This window comes from Elephas maximus, chromosome 26 (genome assembly GCF_024166365.1).
Source record: "Elephas maximus indicus isolate mEleMax1 chromosome 26, mEleMax1 primary haplotype, whole genome shotgun sequence".
Taxonomy (NCBI): Eukaryota; Metazoa; Chordata; class Mammalia; order Proboscidea; family Elephantidae; genus Elephas; species Elephas maximus.
In genome coordinates, this window is record NC_064844.1 from 33,586,542 (window position 1) to 33,607,334 (window position 20,793).

The following is a 20,793-nucleotide window of genomic DNA, read 5'->3' on the forward strand; positions in this document are numbered from 1 at the left end:
AGAATTTTGGATAAATTGAAATCACTTCTGCAATATCTTTGTAGGTGGAGGAAGTCAACTAACCTTCTATCTGCCTAACCCACCACCAAGAAAGGAGTCTGAAGAAGAATGTGGACAAGAAAGCATTTCCCTCCTGCCTGTGCAGAGCATGAGCAGTTGCAAACATCTGGCTATGGCACCTGAAGTGTATAGGAGAAGACTGATCAACACTGTCAATTTCAGGTGAGATCTCACGTGCTCTGCCTAACCAGGAAGACATGCAAAGAGTGCAGCACTGAAGAGAAATACATTAGAACACACAAGTGCTCAGAGCCCAGAAAAAAGACCTGACTACCAAGAAGGAGGCCCTGGGTGGTGCAAATGGCTAACGCATTTGACTGCTAACTAAAAGAGCAGAGGTTGTAGTCTACCCACAAGTATCTCAGAAGAATGGCCTGGAGATCTACTTCCAAAAAATCAGCCACTGAATATCCTGTGGAGTCCAGTTCTATTGTGACACACACGGGGTAGCTATAAGTCAGAATCGACTCCATGGCAACTGTTTTTTTTTTGCCAAGCTCCCAACTCTTCATTCATTAGCCTGGAGCATCCTCTTTCTCATAAGATTCATAGATGAGCACTCTGAATTGTGACCTAAGAATCAACTGTGAAAAGCCAATAGGAGCTTTATTAGAGTAAACATATACTTTGAAAAAAAACCTAAGTTTTTGTTCCTTCTAATTGGGGTGAGATTTTTGTGGTAACAAAGATACTCAAAAGATCAGATATACCAGTTTATGTATGGAGCCAGAGATAGAGACAATCCCTCTTTCCTGAATTCCAGAAAGACAGTAACAAAGTTCATTGTCTCCAGAGTCCCTCTGGATCACTATAAGACCTTAACCAACTCCTTGGAAAAATGTGCTCCTTGGTCACAGGTCGCATTACATGCTCTTTGTATGGCATTTGGCAAGTCAGGTCCCTTCTCTAGGCCTCAGGTAAATGAAGGGACTGCACTGGTGATCTCCAAGATCTTTTTATCCTATCTTCCTTCATTTCCCTTCCCATCACCCCTGACTTCACACTAGGCTCTCCATGATGGAAGCTCAGTTGATGCTTTAACTTTATTAAGCCTTGTAAAAGAGGATCTATTAATGATCCTCTAGACACAGAAATGAATAAGAGCTATTACCTAGAAGATTTAAATCACTCTCCAGGAATAAGCACCAGGAAAATGTGACCCTCAGACAGCAGTCGAGGCAACATCCTGAGGTTATCACAGAATATCGTTACCTGGGGCAGGTATATATTGTTCTAGAGCGGTGGTTTTCAACTGAGAACAATTTTGCCCCAGGAGGCATCTGGCAATATTTGGAGACCTTTCTGGAGCCCTGGTGGGTGGAGCAGGGGTTAAGAGCTGTGGCTGCTAACCAAAAGGTCGGCAGTTTGAATCCACTCCTTAGAAACTCTACAGGGAAGCTCTACTCTGTCCTACAGTGTCACTATGAGTTGGAATTGACTCGACAGCAAAGGGTATTGGGTTTTGGTAGTAATATCTGTGGGTGGGTATTCTGCATCTACATGTTAGAGGCCAGAGATGCAGCTAAATATCCTACAATATATAGGACTCAGTCCTCCACAACAAAGTATCATCCAGTGAAAAGTATCAACATTGTTAACATTGAGAAACCCTCTTCTAGCAGGGAGTAAACAGGGAAATCAAAGCACAAACACAAATAGATGGCTAGAGTCCATGATCCATCGCTACTCTCACCTTCTGGCTCCGCCACTCCTGGCCTGTGTTCCTGGGAGAAGGTCAGGGCCTCCACTGGCTCTTCCTTGGCTGGGAGAGGTGGAGGATGAGTACTTTTAGCAACAGGTTGAGTGTTCTTTGGCTTGACAAATACAGGTCCTTTACCTACATGGTGATGGATTGGCCTGCGTCTATGAACGCCAGAAACTGTATAACCCATTCCACCAGGACAGATTTCCTTAAAAGCAGCTAGATTTGGGATGGGAAAATATTCCTTTTAAAAATCTAAAAGTGCAAAGCTTATACAGAGGAAAATATCATGATGAATATCTCTTAATAAATCATCACTTATATATTTACATTTAAAACTTCAAAACAGATGCAAAAATATAAGCAAATTGCTTAAATTTCTGTTAAACTTTAGTATTTACAGAAAAAAACCAATCCTTTCTTTTACTAAACATTTCTCCATTAATTTAATTTCTTATCCTAATCACTCAAGAAGTATTATATATATTTATTTATATATCAGATATATATATCAGTAACCAATTAGGAGATATTATATACTTCACAATATATGACATATTTAAGATAAAAAAATATTTAAGATATTATATTTATATTAGGAACTATTTTATGTAGAGGAGATATTGTATATATTATATACCTCTTATGCTGTATGTGTATATATAATATCAACAAAAATCAGGCTTTCTAGTTTTCCTCAAGCTTTGGTGTTCCTTTCATTGGTTATTAACAAGGGATTCAGTGGCATCTCTAAATTAGATGACTAGCAAGAAGGCAAAAATGAAAAAAAAATAAGGCAATACCTATTCAGAGAAATGAGATGTGGACATAGTCATGATTTGTTTTTAGCTGAAGAACCCAAAGGGTTCAGCCGGAACAGCATGTATCAGCTGACTTGAGGGCTTGGGTGAAGAACACTTAAAAAGGGGAAGAGTTTTTGAAGAGAGATTCTCAGGATAGTGAGATGGAATTGAGAGGAAGGAAACATGCTAAAGAGATGGTAGGCAGAAATCAAGAAAGAAAGGAAATGCCAAATCAGGATGCAGCTATTTCAAGGGAAGGGATGACTAGTGGGAAAAAGGCTGATCACGAGCAGCTGGTGTAATTATCAAGAGGACAAGCAGATATTCTGTGCCCTGGAATCACCATTCATGCCAGAAACACAGTTTTGTACTCTTAAAAAGTAGACACATGCGATGTGCTACACATCCAACGGATAATTTCACGAATAAGCAGAGGAAAAAGGCAAAGGTGGTGTGGCGGTGTGCGGTCAAGGAGAAAAAATCCACTTGATTCCTTTGGTGTTAGTGTTGGAAGCAAATTACTGAATGCAGACACCAAAGAACATACGGTCAACTTTTTAATTGCTATTTTAAACTAAGTAAATTAAAATAAGTTGTTTCTCACTTCCACTAAACAAGAGATCTCCTATTGAATGTTCTGGACCTAAAAACAGTTCTGAAAAAAAAAGGAAACTCTAAAATCTTCCTTAAAGTGCACTAAAATATTATTTTTCCAAAGATCACATACTAAATGATGAAGCTTCACTCTTGCATTTAACTAGAAACACAATTCTTAATCAATGTTACTTGAAAGAACAGATATTCCCAGAAAAAAACAAATACCTCAAATTTTTGAGGTATTAACGAACTAAGTATTATTTTCATGAAAATCACCATAACCAAAAATTGGTGAAGCCCCAAATTTTTATGCTTATTATTTTCAAATTCAATTTTTGTATTTTATGGAGGAATGTCCCTGAATTACTTTTACCATTCCGATTTATGCTCATGTAAAGGATACATGAACTTAAAGAGAAACATGTCTATGAATTATAAAGACCATTTATTTATTATTACTTTTCAATGATGAGTGTGTCAGATTCCACAAGAGGGTACTAAGGCCTTTTGGAGGTTTCCAAAGTTATCCAGTCTACCAATATACCATTAACGTTGCATTATCCTCTACTTCGCCATTTCTTTCTGGTGCTAACCCGCCAAGAAAAGTAGATCATGATAGTTACATTTACATTTAAGCCTTGACTGCTTTGTTGGTGTGACACACTAATGGACCTCTAAAGCTAATGATGCCCTTCCCTAAAAAAAAAAAAAAAAAATTTTTTTTTTTTTTTCCCTTCCCTAGGTGGGAAAAATCTGATTAAACAAGGAATTGAGTAGATAATTTTATGCCTACCCTACCCCAGAGAATTTGAGGCCAGTCCTCCTTTGATAACATCATGTCCAGTGTTTGCAGGGTACTTTTCCTTTTCTCCTATTTAACTCTACCTGACCCTGCTAGAGAAGCTGATGACTCCTTGGTAGAAGTAAGGGACTTGGAGAGATGAATTTATCCTTTCAGGACATTAGGCAATTAGGTACCAAACTAAAGGAAAAAGAATAATTAAGCTTTTAATATCCAGCTCTACCTGGAAGTTCACAGATGTTTTGGCAGGATCCACCCTTGAGTTATTCATAGGATAAATTCAATCATGAATACAATGCCCTCTGTTTCCAATTGAAGAAATTAAGCACAGTGTTCGTAACAGAACCTGACAGCACATGTGCAATAAATGAACGAACGAGCCAACCCACACAAGGTCTAGTTAACTATGCAAGTGATGAGCCACCAGTCATTAGAAAAAAAAAAATTTTTTTTTTTTTTTTTAGGCAAGTACAAAGCCCTGCACAGCCTTCTCATCTTGCTACATCTATAAGTAGGAGACTTAGAGGCCTAGAAGCTAAGAGTAAATGTAATGGCTTTTTGTAACATTCACAAGGAAGTCTAATGTTACACAGAAAGATGAAAATCTCTTTGTGACTTTTCCCACTGGTTCAACCCTGTATGTCTATTATTTTTTTCCCATGTGTTAAGAACATGTTGCACTGTTTAAAAATCATTTTCAAGTCAAAAGGCAAAAAGGACTCAAGCCGCCAACATCACCCTTCGTACTTGTTTGGCTGGGAAAGAAGGCACACATACAGCTGGGCATGTCTTACCTGTGCCTGGAAGGGGACATTTCTCACAGTGTGGGCCCCAGGCTTTGCCAACACTACAACAGCAGAGCTGCTTGGTGAGGTGTACAGACAGAGGGTGCATACACTGCCTTCCGGAACTGACAAGTCGGTAACAGGGCCCTTTCTCTTCAGAAATCACAGGGGTATCCGCTGGAGCAGAGAGATAAGGCCTGACGTCACATGAGAAACAAACACAGATCGACTTTTCACGTAATAGTAAAATGAATCTTAATTTCAAGTCTGGATTAGAAGGCATACTTCAAATTGATCTACCTAGATTTAGGGTATCACCTTTCTTGGTCTATCTAGAGTTATTTTTCAGGGCACCTAATGTGGCACAGTGGTTAAAGAGCCCAGCTGCTAACCAAAAGATTGGCCATTTGAATCCACCAGCCACTCCTTGGAAATCCTATGGGGCAGTTCTACTCTGTCCTATAGGGTTACTATGAGTTGGAATCAGCTCGATGGCAAGGGGTAATGTCCTGACAGTGATTGTACCAGTCCCTGTCTGGTTCCCTCTTTCATTTCAGCAAATGCTAAATTAGGATGTGTGACCAAGTGAAGAGAAACATTTTCAATAAAAACCGACCAGCACAAATAAACCTAGTAACTTATTATCAAAATCACTACCTTGTTTGGTCTCTCGTATTTAGCCATAAGCAAGGTAGCTACAGGACAGAATCTGGTGAGCAAACATGCACTGCTGAAGATCAGGAAAGAACATAGTTGATGCTTCAAACCAGCAGAGGCTCTTCTCACTTTGAGGACAGTGAGGCCTGTGAACAGTGAATGGGATACAGGAAGCAGCTTCCGACTTGCAGCGCTGCAGCATACAGGCCCCTGGGTCCACGCAGACAGCACACCAGAGGAGGAACTGATGATGTGCTCATTCCCTCAGAAAGCACTGCAGAAGCATACCAGGCCACATTCATGAAATACCTAAATCGCCACACTCATGAAATACCTAAATCCTAATCCTGAGTCTCCTACTACAGGTTTAGCAGATTTACCGGTTGCCATTTTTTTTTTTTTTACTGAGATGATTCTGACTCATGGTGACCCCATGTATGTCAAAGTAGAACTGTGCTCCATATTGTTTTCAATGGTTGATTTTTCAGAAGTAGACTGCCAGGCCTTTCTTCCAAGACACCTCTGGGTGAACCCTAATCTCCAACCTTTTAGTTACCAGCTGAGTATGTTAACCAAACCACAACTCCAGATACTAGATAAGAGTTCGTTAATCTAACATCTAGGCACTCTACTGGGCACGTGGGGCAAATATGAGGATAAAAAAGATATAGCACTGCCTTCAAGAACTTCACTTTGTAATGGACTATACTTTGCAGGGCCAGGGCCAAGTCCAGTCAAAACTGCTGAATCAGGCCAAGCTTGGTGGACCCCTCTGTGCCTCTTATCCCACCCTAACCAAAGCCCCTCTCTCTAGTATCAATATCCAAATAAACCCAAACTAAACCCATTGCCGTCAGTCAATTCCAACTCATAGCGATCCTATTGGACAGAGTAAAACGGCCCCATAGGGTTTCCAAGAAGCAGCTAGTGGATTCAGACTGCCGACCTTTAGTTTAGCAGCTCAGCTTGTAACCACTGCACAACCAGGGCTCCATATTCAAACAAGGATTTTACAATTTGCTCTTCCCTTACGCGATCCCTCTACCTTCCTACCCTTCTTGCTCGGATGTAGATTTTCGTTGTTCTAAAAGGACAGACATCTCAGCTAGATGCTATAAGGAACAAACCAATTAAATTAAGGTGCTGTAAGACAATGGAGAGATCAAGGTTTTGAAGCCAGACAGGCCTGGGTTCAACCACATCACCTCACTGGGCCTCAATAATGTCTACACTTATAAAATGATAGGCCCAAGTATGCAGATTAGATACAACATATACGAAAGTACAGAGTAGACAAAAAGCACATGTCAACACCTGTTGCCACTAAGTCGATTCTGACTTACAGCAACCCTATAGTAACGACCCTTATTGATAATAAAATAGATGGCATCATCTTCCCCAGGGCATCTGTACCCACCTTCATCACTGCTTAGTGGCAGAATTTCAACAATGTAATTTCAGCACATGGCTGCTAACCAAAAGACTGGAAATTCGAGTCTACTGAGAGGCACGTCAGAAAAAAGTCCTGGCAATCTACTTCTGAAATCAGCCACTGAAAACCCATGGGGTCGCCATGAGTTGGAGACAACTCCACGACAACTTTTTTTTTTTTAAAGATAGTCAGTGAGAGATATTATAGGTGAACTGAGGGTGGGGGTGGGGATTGAGAGAAAAGGAGACCTTCATGAAGCGTTGAAACTCAACAGAGAAATGTATAGTCAGACCAGTTCTGCCCAGAGCTCCCAGAAAAGTGCTACAACTGAGAAGTTTGAGGTCTTAGTCTTTCCTTCTCCCTTCTCCTACTTGCTTTCTGGAGTCTGTGCAAGCAATTAATGAAAGATTAAAGGTTAAAGAGCAAAAGTAAAAGAAAATTTAAGAACATTATTATTACTCTCAGAACGTTAATAAGTTACTGAAATAACTTAGTATCTCTCATACAGCATGTGTATGTATGGATGTATGTATGTCTGGATGTTGCATAATCTTAAGAACATATACATAGTTTTGGTATGATCAGCTCATCCATGAGTTTGGTTCCAAATTTTTCTTTCCAAATCAATTGTTTGGAATTTACAACACGTATTTCCATAGAAACAACGTCAACTCAATCCATGAGAGCACATTTTACACCTGGTGGGGATTAATTTTAATACTAATTACATTAGTGTTAGTTCTAGGTCCCAGGAGCACAGGATATTCACAGCAGGAGCAGGAGCAGGAGCAGAGCAGGAGCAGGAGCAGGAGCAGCGCAGGAGCAGGAGCAGAGCAGGAGCAGGAGCAGGAGCAGAGCAGGAGCAGGAGCAGAGCAGGAGCAGGAGCAGGAGCAGAGCAGGAGCAGGAGCAGGAGCAGAGCAGAGCAGGAGCAGAAACAGGAGCAGAGCAGGAGCAGGAGCAGAGCAGGAGCAGAGCAGTAGCAGAGCAGGAGCAGAGCTGGAGCAGGAGCAGAGCAGAACAGGAGCAGGAGCAGGAGCAGAGCAGGAGCAGGAGCAGGAGCAGGAGCAGAGTAGGAACAGGAGCAGGAGCAGAGCAGAAGCAGAAGCAGGAGCAGAGCAGGAGCAGGAGCAGGAGCAGGAGCAGGAGCAGGAGCAGAGCAGAGCAGGTGCAGGAGCGGAGCAGGAGCAGAGCAGAGCAGGAGCAGGAGCAGAGCAGAGCCGGAGCAGGAGCAGAAGCAGGAGCAGAGCAGGAGCAGGAGCAGAAGCAGGAGCAGAAGCAGGAGCACAGCAGGAGCAGGAGCAGAGCAGAGCAGGAGCAGGAGCAGGAGCAGAAGCAGAAGCAGAGCAGAAAGTTGCCTCAAGTCCTTTACACTGGAAAACTGTGACTCTGGCTCCCTTCCTACTTCGCCACACCTACGTCCTTATTTTCACCTCTCCAAGCACCTATCCAGAGGCACCATCCCTGTTACACTTATCCTGCTCTCCCATCCAAGTACTATATTATGAAACTACCTACCAGGCCTCTTGCTAAAATTAAATAAAAACTCCAAATCATCAATTCAGTATTTTAAGGGATTAATGTGAGTACGGAATTATAAGAAATGGCTTGCTAATTAAACTGAGTCTCTGGTTGTTAAATCTCAGGCACTGCACAAACATAAATGTAAAAATTCAGGCATTTCATTACCTGGAGAATAAAGCAGCGGTCTAGCAAGCTATTCTCCCTGAACATCTTACCCTAAAAGATCTCTGTTTTTCATAGCTTTTTTTTTTTCCTCCCATAATTTCCTAACTCAGTCTCCCTAAGTTTTGGGGTATCTTTTTTTTTTCCCATGACTATTTCCAAGCTCCTTAGAGGCTCCTTAGAGGCAAGGATGGCGAGGCTCCATCTCACATACTTTGGACATGTTGTCAGGAGGGACCAGTCCCTGGAGAAGGACACCACGCTTGGCAGAGTACAGGGTCAGCGGAAAAGAGGAAGACCCTCAACGAGGTGGACTGACACAGTGGCTGCAACAATGAGCTCCAGCACAACAATTTTAAGGATGGCTCAGGACCAGGCAGTGTTTCATTCTGTTGCTATAAGTTGGAACCGACTTGACGGCACCTAACAACAACAATTCCAAGCAACTCAAGTGGGATCTTTAGACAGGCGTGGATGGTCAGATCACGTTCTAACTTAAAAGCTCGCCCTGCCCTGAGTGTACATATCACTCAACTAAATTAAAAATTTACTCCTTCAAGGATGGAAGAAAACAAAGAAATCTTTGAAAAGGCATGGCTTACATGCCTAAAGTGTACTGATGCAATGCAATTTTTCAATGATCTACAACTGTGTGGACCAAAAAGTGTCCATTTATGTCTCAAATTTCTAACAGGGTGTACCCTTTAAAATTGTTCCTATTTTAAAACCTAAATAAATTATCTATTATTCTTTTATCATTTAAAATAACTAGCATGGCAATTTCATTCATTTCATTAAACAACGTTAGCATTTACACATTCTAATCAACGTGACACATAACTGTGGAACAATATGCTATACAATACTCTTGCATGATGCAAGGATGAATAGATTGGTGCTTTTACTGTCTCAGTGTCTTTAATCACGGTTAGAAGGCTAATTGTATAGAATAACTCACCAGCATGCTACATTTATTACTTAAGATACAGTACACGATTATACACTCTATTCAGTTAAAAAGTTCATCCCCAAATTAAAAAAAAAAATTGCCAAAAGAGTTCTAAAGAATAAGTGGAAAGCATTATGTTGTGGAACAATACTCAAGACCAATAATAAAGGGTGCCTCTGGGTTCTTAAATGTTGTTAGGTGCCATCAAGTCAATTCTGACTCACAGAGACGCTATGCATAACAGAATGAAACACTGCCCAGTCCTGCGCCACCCTCACAATTGTTGCTATGTTTGAGCCCAATGCTGCAGTCACTATATCAATCCATCTCATTGAGGGTATTCCTCTTTTTCGCTGACCCTCTACCTTGCCAAGCATGATGTCCTTCTCCAGGGACTGGTCCCTCCTGATAACATGTCAAATGTATGTGAAACAAAGTCTCGTCATCCTCGCTTCTAAGGAGAATTCTGGCTGTATTCTTCCAAGACAGATTTGCTTATCCTTCTGGCAGTCCATGGTATTTTTAACATTCTTCACCAACACCATAATTCAAAGGCATCAATTTTCTTTGGTCTTCCTTATTCATTCTCCAGCTTTCACATGCATGAGACAAAATATCATGGTTTGAGGCAGGTGCACTTAGTCTTCAAAGTGACATCTTTGTTTTTGAACACTTTAAAGAGGTCTTTTGCAGCAGATTGCCCAATGTACAATTGGGCATTGATTGTGGATCCAAGTAAAATGAAATTCTTGACAAATTCAATCTTTTCTGTTTATCATGATTCTTCTTATCGGTCCAGTTATGAGGATTTCTGTTTTCTTTATGTTGAGGTGTAATTCATACTAAAGGCCTTAGTCTTTGATCTTCACTTTTAGCCAGCAAGGTTGCGTCATCTGCTTATCACAGGTTGTTAATGAGTCTTATACCAATCCTGATGCCAAATTCTTTGTCATATTTTTTTTTCTCAGATTATTTGCTCAGCACACAGGTTTAATAATTATGGTGAAAGGATACAACCTTGACGCACAGCTTTCTTGATTTCAAACCACACAGTATCCCCTTGTTCTGTTCGAATGACTGCCTCCTGGTCTAAGTACAGGTGCCTCATGAGCACAATTAAGTGTTCTGGAATTCCTATTCTTCACAATGTTATCTATAATTTGTTATGATACACATAGTCAAATGTCTTTGCATAATCAATAAAACATTGGTAAATGCTTTTTTAGTATTCTCTGCTTTCAGCCAAGATCCACCTGACATCAGCAATGATATCCCTTGTTCCACATCCCCTTCTGAATCCGGCTTGAATTTCTGGCAAATCCCTTTTGATGTACTGCTGCAATTGTTTTTGAATGACCTTCAGCAAATTTTACTTCTGTGTGATATTAATGATAATGTTCAGTAATTTCTGCATTCTGTTGGATCACTTTTCTTTGGAATGGGCACAAATATGGATCTCTTCGAGGTGGTTGACCAGGTAGCTGTCTTTTAAATTCATTGGCATAGATTAGTGAGTGTCTCCAGTGCTACATTTGTTTGTTGAAACACCTCAGTTGGTACTCCATTAATTCCTAGAGCCTTGTTTCTTGCCAATGACTCCAGTGCAGCTTGGATGTCTTCCTTCAATATCATTGGTTTTTGATCATATGCTACCTCCTGAAATGGTTGAATGTCGACCAATTCTTTTTGGTACAGTGACGCTGTATTCCTTCCATTTTCTTTTGATGTTTCCTGGGTCGTTCAATATTTTGCCAATAAAATCCTTCAAAATTGCAACTTGAAGTCTGAATTTTTTCTTCAGTTCTCTCAGCTTGAGAATTTCCAAGCATGTTTCTCCCTTTTGATTCTCTAATTCCAGGTCTTGGCACATTTCATTATAATAGTTTGTCTTCTTGAGCTGCTCTTTGAAATCTTCTGTTCAGCTCTGTTACTTTACCATTTCTGCCATTCACTTTAAATACTCTACATTCAAGAGCAAATTTCAGGGTCTCTTCTAACAACCTACTAGAAATGCTACATTAGCCAGGAAAACAAATCTTTTGCTCTTGGCTAGAAATATGAGACAAATATTCAGAATGGTAATAAACATATAGCTCTATACTCAAATATAGTATTGAATTCTGACCATGTACCCAATGATGACAGCAATTCAATTACAAAACAGAGTAAGAATGTAAGATGCTATGGTTCTCTTATTTGGGTTCACCAATGGTATATTAAGTAATTGACAATTATGGCCTCAGAGTTGCACAATAATCTTTGCTTATACTTTTTTTTATACTTTCAGATATGCTGCCCTAAGGTCATGGAAGCTAAACAGACACACCCAAGTTCCCTGAGGGACCAAATTACTGGGCTGAGGGTTGTGGGGACCATGGTCTTGGGGAAGATCTAGCTCAACTGGCACAACATAATTTATAAAGAAAATGTTCTACATTCTACTTTGGAGAATAGCGTCTGAGGTCTTAAAAGCCTGTGAGTGGCCATCTAAGATACTCCACTGGTCTCACCCCCTTTGGGGGCAAGGGAGAATGTAGAAAACTAAAGACACAAGGGAAAGATTAGTCCAAAGGACTAATGGACAACAACTACCACAACCTCCACCAGACTGAGTCCAGTACAACTACGTGGTGCCTGGCTACAACCACTGACTGCTCTGATAGGGATCACAATAGCAGGTCCTGGACAAAGCCGGAGAAATATGTAAAACAAAATTCTAACTCACAAAAAAAGACCACACTTACTGGCCTGAGAGAGACTAAAGAAACCCTGAGAGTATGGCCCCCGGACACCCTTTTAGCTCAGTAATGAAGTCACTCCTGAGGTGCACCTTTCATCCAAAGATTGGACAGGCCCATAAAACAAAATCAGACTAAAGGGGCACACCAGCCCAGAAGCAAGGACTGGAAGACAGGAGGGGACAGGAAAGCTAGTGACTGGGAACCCAAGGTTGAGAAGGGAGAGTGCTGACATGTCATGGGGTTATTAACCAATGTCGTAAAACAATATGTGTACTAACTCTTTAATGAGAAGCTAGTTTGTTCTGCAAACTTTCATCTAAAATTAAAAAAAAAAAGATTTGCCCAATACAAAAAAGATATGCTGCCCTAATCACTTAAAATGTGAACAATAAATTTCATTAAGCAGATAAAAATTAATCTGGTATATACAAGAACATGGAAATTATAAAAGACTTCATAGGACAGCAACAGAGTAGAGTTTATCTAACCCCACCTACTAGTTTGTTTTCACTCCTACCCCCACCTCCAATATCCTCATTTGACTCTTAGATAAAATTCCACCATTAGGTTTTATCCCTTTAAAACTTAAAATCTCTACGGGGATGAGTGTTGGGATAGGCATGTGGTGGCAGATAAAGGTGTTAAGAGGGACCTGAGAGAAACTTTCCTACGGAAATAAGAACCGCTGAATCCCCATTGTGGGAAATGGGCTGTGAAAAATAAATTCTGGGAAGACCAAAATGAAAGAATGATTCTAGACCCATTGCAAAGTTACCGTATCTGTCCTATAGTTGGCAGGTGAGATTAAATAGCAGCTGTCCTTAAATAAATGACTTACTCCTGTCAATTCAGGACCTTTTCCATTTCCTGTTAAAGGCTTAGGTTATGGAGTAAGAGAGATACAGTTTCAAATCTGGCTGTCCCACTTATAGGCTGTGTGACTTTTGGAAAGACCCTTGACCTCTCTGTGCCTCAATGTCCTCAACTATAAAATAGAAGAATAACAATACAAACCTCACAGATAATCTTGTAAGGATTATATGTGATAATCCAAAGTGTTTATCACAGTGCCTAACACTTATTAAGTACACAATAAAAATTATTATTATCAGAGTTGTTGAGTGCTTGGGAGAACTTTATTACCAAGGACAAAAATACTAGTCAAGAAGGAAACTGGTTTTAGAGGGAAAGCAGAATGTCTAGCAGTCATTTACCTATTCTGCTTTGTAAAATATGATTTAGAACTGAGCTGTGCAATATATTAGCCACTAAACCACTAGCCATATGTTGCTATTTGGATTAAATTTAAATTAAATTAACAATTCAATTCCTCAGTCACACTAGCCGTATTTCAAAAAGCCACATGTAGTTAGTGGCTACTGTATTGGACAGCACAGATATAGAATATACAGATTCATCATTGCAGAAAGCTCTACTGGATAGCACTTATGTAACCCTTGGGTTGGCAAACTTTGTCTATAAAGGGTCATATAGTATATATAATCTCTGTTGCAATTACTCAATTCTGCCACTGTAGCAAGAAAGCAGCCTTAGATAATATGTAATGGATGGGAATGGCTGTGTTCCAATAAAACTTCATTTACAAAAACACACAGTGGGCCAGATTTGGCTCATGGGCCATAGTTTGCCAACTCCTGAAAGACCAGAACACAAAATTTGGAGGCACAATCCCAGTTTTACATCTCAGCTGTCAGTCGCTAGTTGCGTGATTTTGGAAAGTTACTTAAACTCCTAGCCTTGGTTTCCCAATGTGTAAAATAATAATAAAACTCATATAAAGATGCCGGGGGAGTTAAAAAGAAATACTGTACATAAATATGACCAGCCTGGAAGGGATTTGTCCTTCTTCTTAGGATTTCTAGGGCTACGTCAGAAGTTCCTGAGCATTTCTTCTCTTTACCCCTCTATAGCTGTCAATAAGCTCCATGTTCATGAGTTAAGAATCCCATAAAATACCAAAAGTCCTGGCTCAGAAGTCTTTTTTTTTTATCTGGGCCCTTTTACTGAACCTATGGACACACCCTCACAGCTCCCACCCAGGAGCTCTTGAATTCCTAAAGAAAATCAATTGCCGTTCCGACAGTCAGAAAGTCTTGCTACTCTGATGGTGAAGGTTATTTTACTTTTCTCGGATTTATTTGACAAGTCCTAAAATGTTCACCTTTTCTCATAAAATAGGTAGAGGCAGGTCTGCAAAATGGTGCTGCAGCATCCTAAGCTAGAGACACAGAGGTCAGAGACCAGAAATGCCCTCATTCTCCTGTGTTCTTCCTTTCAGCTTAGGTGAGTCAAGGACAATGAGTGGGCAAGGAGAGAAAGTGAAAATGGTTGCAAACTTTGGCTGGAGTCAAGCAATTCTTAAGGGTGTTCACCTCAGTGCATTAGAGAACAGGGAGAGTTTCCCATTGCTCCTCAGCTGTTGCCAAGTGCATTTCTTAGAGTTCCCAGAGTTGGCCTCACCCTTTATGGCCTGGATATGCCCAAAATTCATACTGCCTGAGCAGATGTTGCTTGCATGCCCTATCTCAAGCTGCTTTCATACCTCTTAAGAACATATATTACAAATGACAATTTGCTTAGGCTCTCTCTCTCTTTTTTTTGATGTTTTCTAGTATCCTTCCGGAATCCCTGTGATGCAAATGGTTAACATGCTCGGCTCTTAACTGAAAGGTTGGAGATTCAAGTCTACCCAGAGGTGCCTGGAACCAAAGGCCTAGCAATCTACTTCTGAAAAATCACCTATTGAAAACCTGATGGAGCACAGTTCTACTCTGACACATATGGGGTCACCATAAGCCAGACTGACTCGATGCCAGCTGTTTTTAGTCATCTTTTTCTACTTCTCCGTGAATATCAAGGGCACCACCATCATCCCCATCTTGTTGCTTTTGTTCTCTATTCTGTAAACATCACACCTTTCCCTGAGTTCTTCCCAAATGTCATCAGGCTTCCCCAACCTGGTCCTCCAAAATATAGTTTGCCATCAAGTCAGACTGGACTGGTCCAAATCACAACTACTAAAAGAACTCTACACATCTCTGAGATGTTATATGTGGTGAAATCAGAGGAAAGAGAAATAAATCTGCCCACTCAATGCTGGTAATGCGCTCACGTTTTAACTTGAAACTAGAATATTTAACTAGCACCAGAAGTCTCTTAATATTTATCATTTCAGCTATTGTAGCTGAATCGTAAAATTGAATTATTTTTCAAATAAGAATGGATCGTTGTTTAATAAGTTCAGTATTATTATAGCAATGACACAAAAATAAATGCTAAGGAAATGTGAAAATGTTTCGAAAATCTCATTGGCAGATTTCTACAATCTTATTAAAACCTGGATGTCTGCCCTTAACTCTAGATATCAGATCTAGTCAAAGTTTAATAAAACATTTTGTGACCAGCTCTCAAAGTTTACTCAATCTGCAACCTTCCATGTAATTATTTTAACAAGATTACAAGTCAAATTATTTAAGGGAAAAAAAAATCACAATGAATTTTATATCCAAACTCTTTATAGTCTTTTATGCTTAAATTATAAAAGCTATTTAAAATATTTACTCATGTATTCAAGTCAGCCAAAAATTATCCCTAAATTATCTGGATATTGTCAACAATGTAATTTTTGGCCTGAAATTTAGAAATCTTTTCATCAGTTTTCAAATGTACCTTGTACGCAAACATAATTTTATAGTCGATGTTTCTCACTCCCCAAAAAAGCCCTATAATTAGGTATCCATCTGCTTCATGATCAGAACTATTTGTAAAAAGAATATGGAGAAAAGAACTTATGTGCAAAATTTCCTAATTTGCATTTGACAGTTTTTAAAGGAAAATAGCAATAATTAGTAACAGTGTTCCAAAAGACCCAACAAACTCATTTAAATTAACAAATGACACTGTCATTTTTTATATTACTACATGTGTTTTCATTTCATCATCTCTATGGATCTCAGCTTAGTGCACAGAGTTAAGGAGCTATGCATAGCTAAAAATTAATGATAGCAGTACCTCATGAAAAACTGAACTTGACCAAATTGCAAACGAAAATAAAGTGGGGACAAGAAATATATACCAATACCATAATACAAATACATAAGTAAAAAACAAAAATTTAGCAGTCAGAAACTAATACATAATTGCTTTAAAGATTATCTTAGCAGTTTTCTACCAAAAGTTTGTTTAAAAAATTTTAACTTTAATTGTATAGGGCTTTTAAAGATCTGTAGAGTGTTTGCTTACTTTTGTAGTAATGGGCACAAATAAAGTAGTCTTGATAAAACTCTGCATTCAGGAACTTTATATCCAGAGTGCATCCATATCTAATTGTTATGTGATTTGTAGTAGTCACACTGGATTTGTGTGTGCGTGTGTGTGTGCGTGTGTGTATAGTGGGGAGTCTCTTTGGTGAAACTATATTTTCTGAACCAGAATTAAAACATATGGTTTAAGGGATTTTTACCCCTACAAGGCACAAGGGGGAAAAAAAAAACTTAAAACAGACAGCATTTGTCAAACAAAATCTTATAATTTATGGGATTTTTTAGTGGTTTCTGAGAACAATAGTATAGAGTATTTGAAATTAGAGCTGAATTTGTAAATTTGAGATGCAAGGCCTTGTTAACTATTTCCCAGACTTTTCCAACTGACAGAGTACAGTGAAACATCATTAAATCAGACTCCCGTGATTCAGAATTTGGAATAATTAAAAGTAGAAGCTGGAAAAAAGCTTAACTCTGCTTAAAGAATACTTAAAATACTTAAAAAAAAAAAAAAAGGAATATCTGTTTTCATTTCTCAGGTACCACGAAGAGTTGATACACTAATTTTAATTAAATTCTTTCTTTTTATTAAAGTATATTACCTTAGTGTACTTGATCTCTACCATCGTTTTAGTGGTTATATTTATCTGAATGTAATAAAAATGCATTTTGGAGAAGTTTCCATGATATAGATTTATTTTACAATACCAGACTGGTCCCATCACTCTTGTAATTTTAATTAATGAGGATTGTCTGCATATTTCTTTTTTTTTGGATGAACCCCAAAGATAACTGATTCAAAAAAGGAACAAAAAGTGATCATTACTTACGAATGCAATTCGAAAAGGTAGGATCTGGCCCAAATCCAATTTTGCAGGTACATCTATAGCTGCCCATGGTATTCAAACACTCACCATTAGGGCACACCCCTTGTAGCTGGCATTCATTAATATCTGCAAGAAAACACAATTTCTTAGCAGCTATTAAACAAGCTCTGGCTATAAATTATACTCACTTTCTTTTTCACCATAATTATCTTTTAGCTACGGTACAACAGGGATGCTAGCAATTTTATTGCAGGAGGTATGAATAACTAAAAATCGAACCAATAAACATTTATTAAACATCTGCAATTTAAATAATAAATATTTATTATACATCTCCTATGGGCCAGGTTCTGTTTTGGGTGCTAAGGATTTACCAGTGAACAAAACAGTGTTAATGTATGCTGGGGGCAATAGTGATTCTGTGGTAGAATACTTGCCTTCCATGCAGGAGACCCTGGTTCAATTCCCAGCCAATGTACCTCACACATAGCTACTACCTGTCTGTCGGTGGAGGCTTGCATGTCTTTATGATGCTGAACAGGTATTAGTGGAGCTTCCAGACTTAAGGTGGGCTAGAAAGAATGGCCTGGCAATCTACTTCTGAAAATCAGCCAGTGAGAACCCTATGGATCACAATGGTCCAATCAGTAATCAATCATAGGGATGGAGCAGGAATGGGCAGTGTTTCATTCCCTTGTGCATGAGGTCCCCATGAGTCAGGGCCAACTTGACAGCAGGTACCAACAACAACAACAGTGCATGCTAGGCACTGTGGAGCACACAGGTAAGGCAAAAGCTTTCCTACTAGAGGCATATACAGTCTAGCTATACATACAAATATGTGAGAAATTAAAGAAGTGAAAAGCATTTCATGATAACACAGTTCGAACAAATGCCAAAATCTAGAAGTTAAATTATGAAAATGCCCATACAAACAGTAAGAGCTATTACAGGAAGTTAGAGGTAGGAGAGAGATTGCAGCATTGAGAAGGAGGTAAGACCTCATCAGGGTATTAAACATCTGGATGTTGAAGTCTGGGGAGGAGTCATATGGGGGGAGTAAGGGAAGAAATGCTCTACGTGGGCTGACACTGGAACATGAACAGACAAACTAGCGACGGGAAGGGGCTCATAAATTGTGAGCCAAACCGCTGGTGAGGATAAAAGTTGCAGGAAGGTAAAGGGGTGGAAATAAAGCTGGAAAGGTAGGCTGGTTAAGATAGGCTAGGTTTTGAATCAATTTTATTGAGAACAGGGAGCTATACCAAAGGTTTCTAAACAACAGAAAGATGTAGTCAAAGGCAAGCTGTAGGGAAATGCATCTGGCCTGCACATGGCTTGGTGAGAAGAGACTAAACGTTTGATAGAAGTAGTAATACAAGTATGAGACTGGGGACAAGGCCAGGTTGGTGACAGTGGGAACAGACAGGAAGGGAAGGACGGGCTGGAAAATTCTTTAGAAAACAGCTGACAATACATGGTGTTCGGTGGCAAAGTGGTTAAGCACTTGGCTGCTAACCAAAAGGTCGGTAGTTCAAACCCACCAGCTGTGGGAAAAAGATGTGGCAGTCTGCTTCCATCAAGATTTACAGCTTTGGAGACCCTAGGGGGCAGTTCTACTTTGTCCTATATTCACGCTGTGAGTCCGAATTTGACTCGATGGCAATGGGTTTGATTTTTTTTTTTCCCCCGGACTGGCCAACACAACACTAGAAAGCAAGAGAAAGGAGTCAAAGATGCTTGGGAGGCTTCTAACCTGAGAAAAGAGAAAAAGCTACTGTTAAGTTTTGTGAAGGGAGGTCTGAGGGGGAAAGAGTACAAGATGATAAAGAGGTAACTTTTACCATTCAGGGTTACATTGGGATACCCAAGGATAAATACCTAGTAGCAACAAAACATTCAGGAATAAAGTGAAAGAGGAAATCTGGCTAGGAGAGAGACTTAGGTCATCAGTATATAGTGGTCATGGCTGCAAAACAGGTGAGTGTAACTGATGTCAGTGAACTGTACATGTAAGAATGGTGAACTGGCAAATGTTTTGTTATATATGTTTTTACCACAATAAAACAATAAAAAAGGACTATCTGCATATGGTGATTCATGAAAAAATCATAGTGATTTGAAAAAAGGAGAGATAAAAATGTGAGATTTTAGAAAATAAAGATTATGCAGTCATTTGCTTTTCAAATGTAATTAATTTAAAAATGAAAAAACGATGTGATAAGTTAAAAATGAAAAGGAAGTAGTATATTCAGGCTTTGAAGCTTAATAGCTGATAGACTGGCTATTAGCAATTCCATTTCAAGTAATATTTACTTCCTTCAACCATTAATTCTTCTATAAAATTGTATTGAGCGTCCTAAAACATTAATTTTCTAAATTGAAATCAAACACAATGGTAACACATTACTGGCAGCATTTTCACATATAAAGGCAAATATCAAACCAAAACCAAACCCGTTGCCGTTGAGTCAATTCCCATCCATAGCAACCCTATAAACAGGGCAGAACTGCCCCACAGAGTTTTGAAGGAGTGCCTGGTGGATTTGAACTGCCAACCTTTTGGCTAGTAGCCACAGAACTTAACCACTATGCCACCAGGGTTTCCAAAGGCAAATACAGGCCTCAATAAATCATTATTAGCTTATATTTCAAGTTCTAGGTGGGCATACGGAAACCATGGTGGCATAGTGGCTAAGTGCTATGGCTGCTAACCAAGAGGTCGGCAGTTCTAATCTGCCAGGTGCTCCTTGGAAACTCTATTGGGCAGTTCTACTCTGTCCTATAGGGTTGCTATGAGTCAGAATCGACTCGACAGCAGTTGTTTTTTTTTTTTTTTGGTGGGCATAAATATTTATTTGGACATTATATGTTATCCAACGTGCATTTTTTAATTTAATTTCAGTGATAAAATATGACATTTTCAACCACATTCAAATGACAATTTAACAGATATATTTGTGGTATAAATTCTACAGCATTCTAATTTGGATTCAGTTGGATACTGGTACAGCTAGATTATACTTGGTACAGCGTATGGTCCAGCACTTTACCAGAGTGCATGGTGTGCTGCAATACTTATTTATGCACAAGATGTAACTGAAAATATTCCCTATAACTCATTGTCTTTAAGAAAACCACAAAGAAGGACAAGAAAGAATGCCAAGTCAAGTTGGGGCTTACATGGCACAAGTGAGGCCCCTTATCATATGTCCCGGCTTAAACTTCAAGTTTGGGTAACCAGCCAGTTGTGGTCAAAAGGATGGACAGAATTTCCACTCTATACTTCATTTCATCCCCCACTGGCTTCATCCCCCACTAGGGTATGGTTATTAGCTTTCCTCCTTCCTTGAATTGCACATACCCCTGTTCACTAGTTGCAACACTATACATTCCATGGTCACCAAGAATTTTTCCTTGTCTGGGGGTTTCTATGACAGCACCATCTCAGCCTCACTGCTAATTACCCG

At 39.4% G+C, this 20,793-nt stretch overlaps 1 protein-coding gene across 6 annotated transcripts in view; it reads right to left on the reverse strand.

Annotated features, from left to right (window-relative positions):
- Positions 1-20,793, reverse strand: part of LTBP1 (latent transforming growth factor beta binding protein 1) — a 740,867-nt gene that overhangs the window by 214,789 nt on the left and 505,285 nt on the right. For 4 of the 6 annotated variants that reach the window (XM_049870392.1, XM_049870391.1, XM_049870390.1 and 1 more), the window contains 3 exons: positions 17,327-17,449; positions 4,759-4,926; positions 1,754-1,981 (listed from right to left, as the gene is read on the reverse strand). In XM_049870392.1, the coding sequence (XP_049726349.1) occupies positions 1,754-1,981; positions 4,759-4,926; positions 17,327-17,449 (519 nt within the window). The remainder of the gene's footprint in view (positions 1-1,753; positions 1,982-4,758; positions 4,927-17,326; positions 17,450-20,793) is intronic. The other 2 variants (XM_049870393.1, XM_049870396.1) reach the window with 1 other exon arrangement.